Source organism: Microcaecilia unicolor, chromosome 8 (assembly GCF_901765095.1).
Source record: "Microcaecilia unicolor chromosome 8, aMicUni1.1, whole genome shotgun sequence".
Taxonomy (NCBI): Eukaryota; Metazoa; Chordata; class Amphibia; order Gymnophiona; family Siphonopidae; genus Microcaecilia; species Microcaecilia unicolor.
Genome location: NC_044038.1, coordinates 182,199,011 through 182,215,909, shown reverse-complemented (window position 1 = coordinate 182,215,909; position 16,899 = coordinate 182,199,011). Strand labels below are relative to the sequence as shown.

The 16,899-nt window shown below is 41.6% G+C and overlaps 1 protein-coding gene across 2 annotated transcripts in view; it reads left to right on the top strand.

Moving 5' to 3' along the window:
• The window catches only part of LOC115476716 (aspartate, glycine, lysine and serine-rich protein-like), a 52,116-nt gene that overhangs the window by 20,111 nt on the left and 15,106 nt on the right, over positions 1 to 16,899 (top strand). For both annotated transcript variants that reach the window (XM_030213260.1, XM_030213259.1), the window contains exons 5-8: positions 1,206 to 1,262; positions 8,010 to 8,075; positions 8,642 to 8,698; positions 11,575 to 11,607. In XM_030213260.1, coding sequence (XP_030069120.1) covers positions 1,206 to 1,262; positions 8,010 to 8,075; positions 8,642 to 8,698; positions 11,575 to 11,607 — 213 coding nt within the window. The remainder of the gene's footprint in view (positions 1 to 1,205; positions 1,263 to 8,009; positions 8,076 to 8,641; positions 8,699 to 11,574; positions 11,608 to 16,899) is intronic.

Genomic DNA, 16,899 nt, shown 5'->3' with positions numbered 1-16,899 from the left:
CCATGGTTGGGCGGCGGGGATAGTGCTGGGCAGACTTATACGGTCTGTGCCAGAGCTGGTGGTTGGGAGGCGGGGTTGGTGGTTGGGAGGCGGGGATAGGGCTGGCCAGACTTATACGGTCTGTGCACTGAAGAGGACAGTACAAATAAAAAAGTAGCACATATGAATTTATCTTCTTGGGCAGACTGGATGGACCGTGCAGGTCTTTTTCTGCCATCATCTACTATGTTACTATGTTACATTGAGGTAGCAATAAGGGCTCCTGCGGCAAGCCAGTGGTAACCGGGCTACGTGCGGTGATGCCTGATTACCTCCGGGTTACTGCTGCATTGGGCCGGCGGTAGTCCCAATTTAGTGTTCGGTAAGCCCAAGTTAGGCTTACTAATCCTTTGTAAAAGACCCCCTTTGTGCACTACAGGCTCAGTAGAAAGGGACTATGCAATTTTTTTCACAACTTTGATATTTTTCGTGTTCTACTGCCTAAAAACTGTAGGTACTGAAAGTGGAGTACATGATTTCTGAAGCTAATTACATTTTTATTGATAAACGTTCTTCATTTTTTAAAGACGCAATTAGTTCATACCTGAGGCTGAAATATAACAGGATTATGCAACTGATACTCCAAATAAATCACATACCCCACTTTTGATACCTTTTCACTCAGTGGGTCACAAATTGTTACACATCACCCTATTAGTTTGCTTTCAAGGTTTGTCTGCATTGAGGTATGATGTTATTCACTTGTGAGGTTTGCTGAAGTGCCCCTGGGAGCTGTGGCTTTATGGGGTCTGTTGCATTGTTCTGAAAACACTGATGGAAGGTTCTCAAGATATTGAAAGGTTGGATTTTTAATATGCAAATAAAAGGATTATGCCTGCTCTAGTATCTTTAATGTCCAAATTTCTTGTAAATAATTCAATATCCTATGTGTCTTATTCCCTACCCCATTCCCTTTAAGTTACTTTTGGGGTCTATAGGGCCAGTATAAAGCAGATAAATCTCATTGGGAGGTTGATATTCTGTATGAGTTTTAATTGCTTATCACATTTTTAGAGTATACCCAACTTGATATTAAAAACCACACAAATACAACTCACAGCTATTCACCCAGTGGGCACAGGCTGTGCCATGTGATCCCTTGTCAAGATACCTTGCCTAATCTATGTTCGTTGATCTTTATACACAATATTTATATTTATTTTTAGAATGATGCTGGATGTTCTGCTGATGAAGTTTTGAAAATCGTTGGATTGGATATAACAGTAAGCTGTCTTTGATTTCTGTCTGCACCATTTGGTAATGATTTATATTATTTTAGGATCTTTCTTTGCTGGTAATCTCTGCTGTATGACTCCTACTAGCCCTGAGAAAATTACAGGGGCGGGAGGGGGAACTACATCGGCCACAACTAAGAAAACAACTCTGGGCATAGGCACTAACTTTTAAATGATGGGGAGGAGGGTTGAACCCAATGGAAATTACCCCTCCCTGGACTCATTCAATGAGTTTTCTCAATTTTGGGGGTTCTCAAGCACCCACAGAACCCATAGAGCAGGCTCCTCTGGCTTTGGGGACCCCTGGCAGAGGCAGATGGGGTCCTGAGTAAATCATAGTATAACAGAGAGAGGGAGCAAAGCACAGCAAAAGCCAACAAACACAACAAAAAGCACCAAGGGCCTCCAAAGAAAAGGGATCAAGTCTTAAATGGTATACGTTGATGAAACAATACTCAAATGGACCCGACACGGTCCGTGTTTCGGCGCCCAGTGCCTGCATCAGGGGTCGCAAGAAATAACTGACCACATGCGATTGGATTATTGCAATTTACTTCTCACTGGTCTTCCACTCTGCCATCTCTCTCCTCTCCAGTCTGTCCAAAACTCTGCAGCATGACTTATTTTCCACCAAAATCGTTATACCCACATTAGCCCACTCCTCAAGTCACTTCACTGGCTCCCTGTCCGCTTCTGCATACAGTACAAACTTCTCTTACTGACCTTTAAATGCATCCATTCTGCTGCCTCCCATTACTTCTCCACTCTCATCTCTCCCTACATTCCTCCCCGTGAACTCCGCTCACTGGACAAATCTCTCTTGTCGTCCCCCTTCTCCTCCACTGCTAACTCCAGGCTACGTTCCTTTTTCCTCGCGGCAACTTATGCCTGGAATACACTTCCTGAGCCTGTACGTCTTGCTCCATCTTTACCTGTCTTCAAATCTATGCTGAAAACCCACTTTTTCACCACTGCTTTTGGCTCCTAGCCTCTACTCAATTGCCTTCCCCTTGTTCCTTCTCAAACAGTACTTCCCTCACCCTTATTGTCTTGTTTGTCTGTATTTTTTTAGATTGTAAGCTCAATGGAGCAGGGACTGTCTTTCTGTGCCAGGTGTTAAGCGCTGCGTGCGTCTGGCAGTGCTATACAAATGCTAATAATAATAATAATGCAGCAGTATTATGAAGAACGAAATAATGTGAAAAAGCAATATACTACAACTTCGTATGGTCCCCTTAACACAAAATTGATAGATATTCAAATTGAGCTCTGGACTGAAGGATTGTGTTTGCTCAATCTGAATATCTATCAATTTTGTGTTAAGGGGACCATAAGAGGTTGCAGTATATTGCTTTTTCACATTATTTCGTTCTTCATAATACTGCCGCATGTGGTCAGTTATTTCTTGAGACCCCTGACGCAGGCGCTGGGCGCCGAAACACGGACCGTGTCGGGTCCATTTAAGTATTGTTTCATCAATATATACCATTAAAGACTTGATCCCTTTTCTTTGGAGGCCCTTGGTGCTTTTTGTTGTGTTTGTTGTCCTGAGTAATCACACATCAGTTTGTGCCCTACCTATGATTAGGAATAATAAGTTTGAAAATATGAGCTGATATGTACAAGCAAATTACAAATTTAAAAAAGGAGCAGAGGATCTCCAACATAGGACCTGGTGCTTAACAGATGCTTTAGTCAGTATTTGTACAGTAGGACCTGACACAGTCCGTGGTTCGGCGTGATGAAACGCCTACCTCAGGGGTCACAAAAGTTTTCTAAACATTTGTGTTACAAACAAAGACAAACCTCAGTTCTAGACATAAAAAAATCAGGACAACCAAAGAATAAAATGTGCATAGGACCAATGGAAAGAGGATGAAAAATAATATGACATTCTTTTGTTTACATATTATTTTGCATTTCCTTTCCATTTGTCCTATGTTTATACCAGGGGCGTATCTGCGTGGGGCCACAGGGGCCTGGGCCCCCACAGATTTTGGCCTGGACCCCGCTACCGACGACCCTCTCCACCTCCCCCCCGCCGCCAACCCGTCGCCGATCTTAGCTGGCGGGGGACCCCAACCCCTGCCAGCCGAGGTCATCTCTTCTGTTGCAGGCTGCAAGTTGCGAAGCTTCCTGTTCTTCTGAGTCTGACGTCCTGCACGTACAATGTGCAGGACGTCAGACTCAGAATATGAAACTTAGTCTGATGTCCTGCGCGTTGTACGTGCAGGACGTCGGACTCAGAAGAACACGAAGCTTTGCAACTTGCACAGCCTGCAACGGAAGAGAGGACCTCGGCTGGTGGGGGGTTGGGGTCCCCCGCCAGCAAAGGTAAGCGACGGCAGCGGGGGAGGGTTGGCGGCGGGAGGGGGGTGGAAAGAGTCGTTGGTGGTGGTGGGGGTCTGGCAATGGCGGGGGGATCGGTGGCGCCGGGGGGGGGCTAAAATGTGCCCCCTCCCTCTGGCTCTGGCCCCCCTACCGCCAGAGTCCAGATACGCCTCTAGTTTATACTTAAACATGTGGGTCTTATACAGATCCTTTTATTTTGTATATTTCTGTAATGATTTTTAATATTGGTTTTCTTCTTATTTTTTAAGAATACATTTTTCACATATGGTTTTTACGTGAAATACACACAACAGGATTGTATTTTGATATGGTTGTATAATTTTATTTCTTTTATATGTTTTTAGAAAACTTTTGTTTGTCATCAGGCTGAAACACGGACCGTGTCAGGTCCTTCTGTACAAATACTGAATAAAGCACCTGTTAAGTACCAGGTCCTGTGTTGGAGTGTCCATTCATCCATCCTCTGCTCCTTTTTTTAATTGGACTTTCTACATGGAGGCTTTTTCCTGTTTGCTTGTGGTCCAAGCAAATTACGAAGACAGGCTTCTGAGACTCCCATTTGGGCACAGTAGAAATATAGAGACATCGCAAAGGGAGAGCTCACTCCTCGTCCAGTGAGATTTAGCTAAGGAGTTACCAATACTTCTTTGTTTAAAACATTTATAGTTCTCTTTCCCATTTGCCAAAAATGTCAAAAGCAGCACAAAACAATATAAGAAATCAAAATTTGTGTAAACTAAAGCCCATAAAAGCCCAGAAATAACATCATCTCTCACACCTCCCTCCATTAGCTACAGAGTAGCAAACAGCGTAAGCAAAAAAAAGAGAGTCTGTCCCCCCCCCCCCCCCATCTGCAATTCATTAAGGAAGGAGCCAAGTCTTTAGTTGATTCCACAAGTGTGCAGCAACTAGCGAAAAGGCCTGAACTTGAAGTCTCACTGCTTCATCTTCTTAACTACAAAAGAGAATGTAAAACAGTGTTAGGCTGATAGTCAAAACCACCGATGCAGTCAGCAATGGCACCAACCACATAAATGATTTTTTTTAATCCATGGTGATTATACCAATAACTTTATTCACTAAGAACATAAGCATCGCTGTACTGGGACAGACCGAAGGTCAATCAAGCCCAGTATCCTGTTTCCAACAGTGCCCAATTCAAGTCACAAGTACCTGCTGGAGCCCAAAAGAGTAAAACATATTTTATGTTGCTTATCCTAGAAATAAGCAGTGGATTTTCCCAAGTCATCTTAATAAAGGTTTATGGGCTTTTCTTTTAGGAATTTGTCCAAACCTTTTTAAAACCCTGCTAAGCTAACTTCATTTACCACATTCTCTGGCAACAAATTCCAATTTGTTCTAAATGTACTACTTAGAAACTTCATTATGTGCCCCCTAGTCCTTGTACTTATAGAAAGAATAAACAAGTGATTCACATTTACCCGTTTCACATCACTCAGGATTTTATAGACCTCTATCTATCCCCCCCCCCCCCCCCCCCCCCCCCACCGGTTATCTTTTCTCCAAGATGAAAAGCCATAACCTCTTCGGTCTTTCCTCATAGGGAAATCATCACATCACCTTTATCACTTTTGTTGCTCCTCTCTACCTTTTCTAATTCAGCTATACATTTTTTGAGACGCGTTGACCAGAATTATACACAGTATTTGAGGTGCAGTCATAATATGGAGCAAAATAGTAACATAGTAAATGACGGCAGATAAATCTTGTATGGTCCATCAAGTCTGCCCAACAAAATAAATTCATTTTACATGGTATGTGATACTTTATATGTATACCCGAGTTTGATTTGTCCTTGCCTTTCTCAGGGTACAGACCATAGAAGTCTGCCTAGCACTGTTCTTGTACTAAGTTCTGAAGCTAACTAACGTCGAAGCCCCTTAAAATTTACACTCCAGCCCATCCCTATCTATTCAAAGGCATTACAGTATTCTCAGTTTTGTTTTCCATTCCTGTCCTAATAATTCCTAACATTCTATTTGCTTTCTCAGCCACTGCTGCACACTAAGCAGGGGGTTTCAATGTATCATCAACAATGACACCCAGATCCTTATTCCTGGGCGATGATTCCTAATGCAGAAGCCATCGGGTACCTATAGTTTAGGTTCCACTTCCCTATATGCAACACTTTGCACTTACTTGCCATTTGGATGCCAGTCTCCCAGTCTCATAAGGTCCTCTTGCAATTTCTCACAATTTCATTACATTATATTATGGTCTTCTTTTACTAAGCTGTGCTAGTGATTCCCAAGCGGCAAATGAGAGAATTACTATGGGCTTCCTCTCATTTGCTGCACAGGAATCATTAGCATGGCTTTGCAAAAGAAGTCCTATATCTCTTTTATTCTATAATTAGCATCCAGATCAGTACAGATTCACAGAAAATAAGAAGCTAGGCCAAAACTAGGATTCATGTGATGCTCAGTAAACATGGCAAATATTTCTGGAAAAGAAAGGTCATTACTGCCTTTCTAAATATATAATAATTATTTTGCAATCGTAATTGAATTGGCAAAGAGTTCCAGAGGCAGTTTGCTTGATATGGAAAAGACGAGAGAAATGGATTTTTAATTCTAATCTTATTTGGAGTTGGAAAGTGTAAAATCGTCTGACTTCGTAGTGTCAACCCGGTGTCATACATGACATATAGGATAGATCCCTACCATACAAGATATTGAAAATCATCATATATATTTTAAAATTATTCTTGAATTAACCAGTAACCAGTAAAGCTTAATCAACAAAGGTGTAATCCTGTCAAATTTGCAAGCAGAGCATATTATCTGACTTGCTGGGTTCTAGACAGTTTATAACTTTCTTTAGATAATAATTTGAACAACCCAAATATACAATATTGTAGTAATCTAATGGAGATTGCAATAAAACCCGAGTTAGTTATGTGAATACTGGTGGGTCAAGATATTTCCTCACATTCTTTAATAACAGAAAGGGTTTCTTGATTTTTGCTTTCACCTGAATTTCTATAATAACAAATTAGCTACTTCAACTCCTAGAATCTTCCGACAAGTGTTAAATTTAAAATTATCTTTTCCAAATGTAAGAATCTGTTTGTTCCAAACGCTATCAGAGGATTCCAGCATCAAAAATTAGTTTTTTTTTCTCTATTCAACTTTAGTAAATGCAAAGTAATATTAAAATCTAAGTAGTAATGTATTTTAGAGACAGTATCATTATTGGTGCCTGGAACTGGTAATTAATACAGAAATATCATCAGCCTAAATGAATGTTTTGAAGCCTTCCCTCTCTTGTCATTTAACAACTTTGAATAATTTTGTGTCATCAACAAATTTGATCACCTCATTCATTATTCCTGCTTCTAAGTTATTTATAAATATATTAAAAAGCTGTGGTCCCAGCACAGACCTCTCAGAAACCCCACTATTTACCGTTTTCCATTAAAAATACTGATCATTTAACCCTACTCTTTTTTTTCTTTTGTCTTTTAACCAATTCATGATCCACAATTAGACACTGCATCCTATCCCATGACTTATTAATTTCCTAGGGAGTCTATTACAAAGTAATGCCTTCTGAAAATCCAGATGCACAATATCAACCAGCTCACTTTTATTCACATGTTTATTCACCCTTTCAAAAAAAATAAAAATAAAAAAGCAGATTGGTGAAGCAAGACTTCTCTAGACTAAATCCATTTTGATTTTGTCCCAATAAACCATGCCTACAAATATGTTCTGTAATTTTATTCTTTATAATAATCTCTATCAATTTGCTTGGCACCAATGTCATGCTGACCAACCTGTAATTTCCTGGATCACCCTGGAGCCCTTTTTAAAAACTGGTGTTGTTTTGGCCACTCTCTATTCTCCATAACTTACAAATTAATAATAACAGATCTGCAATTTCATTATTTTAGTTCTATTATTACTCTGGGGTATATACATTGAGAAAATGTAAAATGACACTTTATTGTGTTTCAGAACTATAAAAATGGTTATTTAGAACTAATGCAAATAAAGAAAAAAATCTATCTTCACCTTCATTAAGGATTAATGCTTTGGAGTCATTCTTGTCACAAGCTTTTTATTCATTCAACCTTCTTTGGGATGACCTTAAGAATGAGACTTAAAGAATCACATTCAATAAGACTTGCTTCCTTAGCAGCTAAATGCCCCTGTTGAATAAGGGTTAGAATAATTTTCTGCAGGTACTTTTGAAAGAGATTTTTCAACTTTGCTGTTATAACTATTTCTTATGATTTAATACTGTTTCATGCTCTAAGACCTCTCTTGCCAGTGAGTGAGAAAAAAATGTCTATTAAATAAATTAGTGGTTTAAAGAAATGATTCTAGGTAACATTTTTTCACACATTTTATCTTCTAGCAAGACTTTCTTGGAGAAGTGGGTAAACAATGTGACCCCCTTCTGAGTGCAATATACGATCTAGTGGTAAGAACAGCTTTTTCCAAATATTTCTCAACTCTGCAGAACTAGTTAATTTCCTTCTGAAATATTGTTGGTATCAGGCTACAGAAAGCTTACAAATGATGGGTTTCCAGTACTAGCATCAATGTTAACTAAATGGAAAAATTTGTTGAAGCATATCACATTCTACAGTCTTACAGAGAAAACATCATTCCAGCCCTGCTAACCAGCAGACCCACATACCACATCTAGAGCACCTCACTCCAGACACCCAAACATCTACAATATCAAACCACTAATACCCCCAAATCAGTAACAATAAACAAAATTCTACATCTAAATCATCAAAACCCTACACCCCAACATCACAAATTAGCAAACCAGCTCTACAAATCCTGACACTTTAATGACGGCTCAGAACAATTATACAAACTATAGTTCTGGCCAATCAGAATGCTCCAATGATATATTCAATTCACAACCAGTCAAATAGTATTGGCTATTGAATGGTACTACTGGACATTCCTTTCTCTTGAGTATCTGTTCTCTTGTGTTGAGTTCACTGTGCTGAAGAATCTGTTTTCTTTCAGAATAAAGTACTGCCACAGTCTGACATAGTGCTTAATACCATTTGCAGTCTTGAATTGGTAAGAATAATCTATTGTTTTATAAGTACATAAGTATTGCCACACTGGGACAGACCAAAGGTCCATCAAGCCCAGCATCCTGTTTCCAACAGTGGCCAATCCAGGTCACAAATACCTGGCAAGATCCCCAAAAAAGTACAAAACATTTTATGCTGCTTATCCCAGAAATAGTGGATTTTTCCCAAGTCTAATTTAATAATGGTCGATGGACTTTTCCTTTAGGAAGCTGTCCAAACCTTTTTTAAACCCTGCTAATCTAACCACCTTTACCAAATTCTCTGGCAACGAATTCCAGACTTTAATTACACGTTAAGTGAAGAAAAATTTCTCCAATTTCTATTAAATTTACTACTTTGTAGCTTTTGAAGTATTTGTATATAATAGATGTATATTGGCAGCTCATTGGTTTTCATATTTTGGGGGGAGGGGAGGTTCAGCAGTTTCCCTTTGTTCTTTTTTTTGTGTTGTTTTCCAGCTTAACATGTTAAGTACAAATAATGCATGCTAAATAGCACTTGCTTGGAAATAATTTCTGACACTTTAGCAATCAATATGACCAAAATTCTGTCTCCAGAATTGGGGAGTGTTTTTTGGGGTGAAGCAAGGATTGTGAAATTCAGCCACTGACAGTGTAAGATATAAGTGCTGCTTTAAACAGCAGATATAACTCTAAAAGGAAAACTGTCCATTTCATATTATCCGTGAATTTAGAGCTTCTGAGAATACATATAATTTATAAATTTACCTATTGTCTGCACCACTAAATATGAACCTCAAATGAAACAATGCCAGCCTGTTCTTTTCATTCTCCTTCAAACGTAATGTAGATCATTATCAGGCTTATTTTCGAAAGGGAAGGATGCCCATCTTCCGACACAAATCGTGAGATGGGCGTCCTTCTCTCAGGGTTGCCCAAATTGGTATAATCGAAAGCCGATTGTGGGCATCCTCAACTGCTTTCCGTCGCGGGGATGACTAAAGTTCACGGGGGCCTGTCGGCAGTGTACCGAAGGCAGGACGGGGGCGTGGTTAAGAGATGGGCGTCCTTGGCTGATAATGGAAAAAAGAAGGGCGTCCCTCATGAGCATTTGGTCGACTTTACTTGGTCTCTTTTTTTTCACGACCAAGCCTCGAAAGGTTCCTGAACTGACCAGATGACCACCGGAGGGAATTGGGGATGACATCCCCTTACTCCCCCCCAGTGGTCTTCAACCACCTCCCACCCAAAAAAAAATACTTAAAAACATTTTTCCCAGCCTCTATGCCAGCCTCAAATGTCATACCCAGCTCCATCACAGCAGTATGCAGGTCCTTGGAGCAGTTTTTAGTGGGTACTGTGCACTTCAGGCAGGCGGACCCAGGCCCATCCCCCCCCCTACCTGTTACACTTGTGGTGGTAAATGTGAGCCCTCCAAAACCCACCCAAAACCCACTGTACCCACATATAGGTGCCCCCCTTCACCCCTTAGGGCTGTGGTAATGCTGTATAGTTGTGGGGAGTGGGGTTTGGGGGGCTCAGCACCCAAGGTAAGGGAGCTATGTAGCTGGGAGCAATTTGTGAAGTCCACTGCAGTGCCCCCTAGGATGCCTGGTTGGTGTCCTGGCATGTGAGGGGGGCCAGTGCACTACGAATGCTGGCTCCTCCCATGACCTAATGCCTTGGATTTGGCCGTTTTTGAGATGGGCGTCCTTGGTTTCCATTATCGCCGAAAACCGGGAACGACCATTTCTATGGCCCACGATGTCAACATTTAGGTCGACCATCTCTAAGGTCGACCTAAATGTTGAGATTTGGGAATCCCAACCGTATTATTGAAACGAAAGATGGACGTCCATCTTGTTTCGATAATACGGGTTTCCCCGCCCCTTCGTCAGAACGTCCTTAGAGATTGACGCCCTTAGAGATGGTTGTTCCCGTTTGATTATGCCCCTCTATGTCTCCTTCTTCTTACTTACCATTCTGAGAGGTCAATTTATAAAGGAATCTCATCCCAAGAAAGATATAGTAGAATTGGAAAAGGTGCAACGAAGGGCGACTAAAATGATAGCGGGGATGGGACGACTTCCCTATGAAGAAAGACTAAGGAGGCTAGGGCTATTCAGCTTGGAGAAGAGACAGCTAAGGGGAGACATGATAGAGGTATATAAAATAATGAGTGGAGTGGAACAGGTGGATGTGAAGCGTCTGTTCACGCTTTCCAAAAATACTAGGACTAGGGGGCATGCGATGAAACTACAGTGTAGTAAATTTAAAACAAATCAGAGAAAATTTTTCTTCACCCAACGTGTAATTAAACTCTGGAATTCGTTGCCGGAGAAAGTGGTGAAGGCGGTTAGCTTAGCAGAGTTTAAAAAGGAGTTGGAAGGTTTCCTAAAGGACAAGTCCATAAACCGCTACTAAACGGACTTGGAAAAATCCACAATTCCAGGAATAACATGTATAGAATGTTTGTACGTTTGGGAAGTTTGCCAGGTGCCCTTGGCCTGGATTGGCCGCTGTTGTGGACAGGATGCTGGGCTCGATGGACCCTTGGTCTTTTCCCAGTATGGCATTACTTATGTACTTATGTACTTATGCATGTAAGACCAGTTGTACATCTGTAAAAGTCCTGTTCTAAATCCCACAAATCTCCTAATGTCACTCCTTGTGAATGTGGGATTGGAGTTGGATCTGGGATTGGGGATAAGGGGATATGACTGGTATTAGGGTTCAGGGAAAGATAATTCCAATACTGAATCTCATACCCCTAACACCTGATCTTAATTCTGTGCTGTTCTGTTCTTGGTTACGGGTGGGAGTAGAGGGCCTGAATTATCCAGGAAAAAACCAGGCCCAGACTACATTTCAATCATTCTTTTTTTCTGTTTCCCATCAGGATAAAGTTATTGATGCACTGGAAGGTCTCTTGGTAAGAGCATTTTAATATATGATTTCACAAACTGTCATGCAGTTTAACACATGAACATGACTCATTTTAAATGGGTAAATGTGTTAATGTATATGTATGAATAGTTGATCGGTTCAGCACTTCCTGTCTCTACAGAAACATATGTTTAAGGGTGCCAAAACCGATGCAAATACTCCCTGGACACAATAAAGGAGCTTGCTCACTATTGGGAGTCCTAAGTGCCCACCTGGCACCCACATCTGGCTCTTATGTATATACCTGCTTTTCTGAAGTATCAGAGGTTTGTCAGATTCATATGCAGTATGTGCCCCTGTGCTTTCCCCCAAACCCATTGTGGTGCATATTTGAAATGCCGAGTGAGTAAGAAAATCAGGTAAATTTATCTTTATCTGACTGTCCAGTTAGAAGTACCACTGAAAATCCAGTCAATATTGTGCTGACCAGTTTTATTGTTGCTGCATCTAGGCTGGGCATTCACTGGCTAAATTCTCTCCCTCCCAGTGGTGCCCAGCATTACTATCAGAGGTCCAGTGGATGCTGGCAGAACAGTAAAACTGTACCCCCACCTGAGTAATTTGGGAGCTTTGAGGAGGTGGTAGGGGAGGGGGGCAGGAAGGGTACTGGAGACACACAGGGCTGGATTCAATAAATGGTGCCATAGAATAGGTGCCAGGAAAAATCAGTGTGCAGTGCAATTCTATAAAGCGAACACTGGGATGAGCACATTGGAATGAGTGCACTGGGGTAAGCGCTCTGGGGTGAGCACCCTTTATAGAATATCACCTAGCTGGGATTCCTATCCCCATCGCTGGGTGTAAGGACTTGTGCCAGCTGAAACCTGCACATCTTTAGAGAATGCTCTGACCTGCTCATGTTTCTCCAATGACCATGCACCCATTTGGGTTGCATACTATGGGATATGGGTGCCCTGGTTTATAGAGTACTGCACAGCCATCTGTGCACACAATCCCTAGTTGGTGCCAATTAACATCAGGAATTGATTTAGTGTCCAATTATTGATGTTAATTGGCTCATCAATCAATTAGGTTGCACATGCATCTTGGCATTGTGCCCAAATTTGGTTGCAGATATTTGGCTACCTTTTCTAGAATCAGGAGATAGGGTTTATTGTTAATATAGAGTGAAGACATGTGTGGAAGGAGAATGCACTGGAAAAGATGCTAGAAGAACAGAAGAAAGAGCGAGAGCACCTTCTCAGTGGCTACTGCCTCCTCTTCCCCTCCCCCCCCCCCCCCCCCCCATACCCAGTGCTAGCCTTTTGCTAGAAGAATGGGGAATTCTGCATGGGTTTCTCAGTCCATGTGTGGCATTTATTCATGGGTGGGAAGAGGCATCAAACTCGTTCCTTTTAGGCTATTCCAGTGCCTTAATGTGCTCATTGTTGGGTTGGCACAGAATTATCATAGAGACCAACTACATTCTGAAACCTGGCACTGGCACACCCCCACCTGGACCCCTTTTAATCTGGTTAAATTTGTAATGCCAGTGATTTTATTCATGTGGATTTAGCTAGGTAGTAGGGTGGCATTTTGAATAGGTAGAATTTAGCTGCTCCAAGGCCAATTTAGGAGGTGTTATGTAATCCTAAATTTATGCTGCACTAGCTGGTTAGCACATGCTAATTATATCTTGCTAGCTAATTAATGCTTCCAGACCAACAATTCACCCACACCCCGTCTGCAGATAGATAAATTCTTAAAACTTAACTAATGTAAAGTTTAGTACATGTAAACAGGGAAAGTACCACAAAATACTTTAGTGCGCTTATGCAGTAGCCTGTTCCTGTGTGGTAACCTTGTGTTAGGGGCTTAACACCCTAAAAGATATGTCTACCAATGCCACTAAAAAAAAAAAAAAAAGCAGGAGTGGCAGCCACTGGAAGGTGGATGGCCCAAGAGGGTTTTTTTGTGAGAGAGACCTGACATTTTGGGGTTTTAAAAAAATTCTTGTTTTCAGTCTTAAATAATAAATAAAATTGAAACAAAACAACAACCACAATTAAAAAAAAGTGCTGTGCATACCCATGATATACCTTTTTTGGGAGAATAATATGTTTACATTATTGAGATTGTGTACTGCTCTGAAGTTTGTATTTCAAAGAGTAGCTAATCAAACAAATCAAACTCATTAAATACTAAAAGGGCCTTTTTACTAAGCTGCAGTAAAAGGGGCCCTGCGTTAGTGGTGGCAGGGCCATTTTTGCCACTCACTGAGGCCCTTTTTACTGCAGCGGGTAAAAAGGCTGAAAAAAGAAATGGTCATGCAATAAGATTGCATTTTCCACGTGGCCATACGGAGAGGAAGCACTTACCGCCACCACATCGATATGATGGTAAGGGCTCACATGCTAACCCGGCAGTTAACTGCCTATTTACCGCTGGGTAACTCCTGTGGAAATATTTTTCAAATATTTCCATTAGTTCCAGAAAAGCTATGAGGAGCTACCACCGGCACCCGCGTTGCTACAGTGACAGTTCCGGATTGCTGTGTGGTATGCTGCTTTAAGGGCCCCTTAATAGCCTTTTTAGTCTGCCCAGTAAAGTGTGGTTGGGGTTGTAACTGTCACTTCATGCAGGTTACTCCCATTCCTCTGCCTCCTTCATGTCGTTTCTGAAGCAAGTCCCGGTTTTCAATGAATGAACCTGAAAGGCAATGATATTAGTTTAACAGATAATGGGAGGAAGGGTTGTGTATTTTGTTCTGTATCAGAATTTCTATTGCAACTATCCAAAGTGCACAGGTTGCTGCTGAGTAAAGTGAATGAGTTATTATGTAATTTAAAAACATTTTGGCCTTAATCTGCCATCATTTTCCTTGTTGCAGTATTCCACCTGTATATATTGTCTGATGTTCCAACAAACAGAGCAGACCAAGATAAAAGAATAAATACAGACTTTATTAAAATCAAGTGACTGACGTGGCCGCATTTCACCTCCCAGCGGCTGCATCAGGGGCTTAACATTCCACTATAAAAACACACATGAAAGACAAATGTAAATAAAAAAGTTAATCATATCAAAATCATAAAATTATACACAAAATATTACTCAGTTAATAATATCATAAAAGAATTATTAGTTTAAAAGTAGTTCATAAAAGAATTATTAGTCTGGGAGGCGAAACATGTCCATGTCGGACATTTGATTTTAATAAAGACTGTATTAATTCTTTTATTGTGGTCTGCTCCATTTGTTGCAGGATTATCTGCAAACTACTACTACTACTACTTAACATTTCTAGAGCGCTACTAGGGTTACGCAGCGCTGTACAAAATAAACAAAGAAGGACGGTCCCTGCTCAAAGGACCTTACAATCTAAAGAACGAAATGTCAAGTTGGGCAGTCTAGATTTCCTGGGTAGAGGTGTAGAGGTTAGGTGCCGAAGGCGACGTTGAAGAGGTGGGCTTTAAGCAGAGATTTGAAGATGGGCAGGGAGGGGGCCTGGCGTATGGCCTCGGGGAGTTTGTTCCACGCGTTGGGTGAGGCGAGACAGAAAGGGCGGAGCCTGGAGTTGGCGGTGGTGGAGAAGGGTACTGAAAGGAGGGATTTGTCTTGAGAGCGGAGGTTACGGGTGGGAACGTAAGGGGAGATGAGGGTTGAGAGGTAAGGAGGGGCTGCAGATCGAGTACATTTGTAGGTTAGTAGCAGAAGCTTGAATTGAATGCGGTACCTGATCGGAAGCCAATAAAGTGACTTGAGGAGAGGGGTGATATGAGTGTATCGGTTCAGGCGGAAGATAAGACGTGCAGCAGAGTTCTGAACGGACTGAAGGGGGGATAGGTGGCTAAGTGGGAGACCAGTGAGGAGTAGGTTGCAAGCTCAACTGAAGTAGAGACCATATCCAACCCTGGTTTCACTTGTTACTGATCACAGCCTCTGTTGTTTGCTCTATATTGCATTATGATACATGAGGAAAGGAGAAACAGGGGTGACATGATACAGACATTCAAATATTTGAAAGGTATTAATCCGCAAACAAACCTTTTCCGGAGATTGGAAGGCGGTAGAACTAGAGGACATGAATTGAGGTTGAAGGGGGGCAGACTCAGGAGTAATGTTAGCAAGTATTTTTTCACAGAGAGGGTGGTGGATACATGGAATGCCCTCCCACACGAGGTGGTGGAGATGAAAACAGTAATGAAATTCAAACATGCGTGGGATAAACACAAAGGAGTCCTGTTTTGAAGAAATGGATCCGCGGAATCTTAGCGGAGATTAGGTGGCGACGCCGGTAATTGGGAAACAAAACCGGTGCAGGGCAGACTTCTACGGTCAATGCCCTGATCATGACTGAATAGCTATGGATGGGCTTGAGTGTAAATTTTAAGGGGCTTCGACATTAGCTTCAGAAATTACAGGAACAGTGCTGGGCAGACTTCTACAGTCTGTGCCCTGAGAATGGCAAGGACAAATCAAACGCGTGTATACATGTAAAGTATCGCATACCATGTAAAATGAGTTTATCTTGTTGGGCAGACTGGATGGACCGTACAGGTCTTTATCTGCCATCATTTACTATGTTACTATCGGACTCATTTTCAAAAGAGAAAAACGTTCAAAAAGTGGCATAAGTCTGCATTTGGACGTTTTTCTCATAAAAACATCAAAATCAGTATTTTCGATACCTATTTTTAGACGTTTTTCTCTGAAGTCCGCCAGAAGTGCATCTAAATCTCAAGGGGGGGTGCCAGGGGCGTCTTCAGGGCAGAACTTTGGCATTCCTAAGACGTTTTTCAGCCATAATGGAACAAAACAAAACCATCCAGGACTAAAACTTAGTTTTGAGCTACGCCTATTTTTATTAAGAATAAGGCACAAAAAGGTGCCCTAAATAGCCAGATGACCACTGGAGTGAATCAAGAATGACCTCCCCCTTTCCCCCAGTGGTCACTAACTCCCTCCCACCCCCCAAAAAAATGTGATTAAAAACATTTCTTATAAACCTCTCTGACAGCCTCAGATGATATACTCAGATCCATTAGAACAGCATGCAGGTCCCTGGAGTAGTCTAGTGTTGGATGCAGTGCACTGCAGACAGGTGGACCCAGGCTCCTACCTGCCCCTACCTGTTACACCTATGGAGGAAACTGTGAGCCCTCCAAAACTCACCAGAAACCCACTGTACCCACATATAGGTACCCCCTTCACTTGTAAGGGCTATGGTAGTGGTGTACAGTTGGGGTAGTGGGTTTTGGGTAGGAGTTTGGGGGGCTCAGCACACAAGGTAAGGGAGCAATGGTGAGATTTGTACTTGGGAGTGTTTATGAAGTCC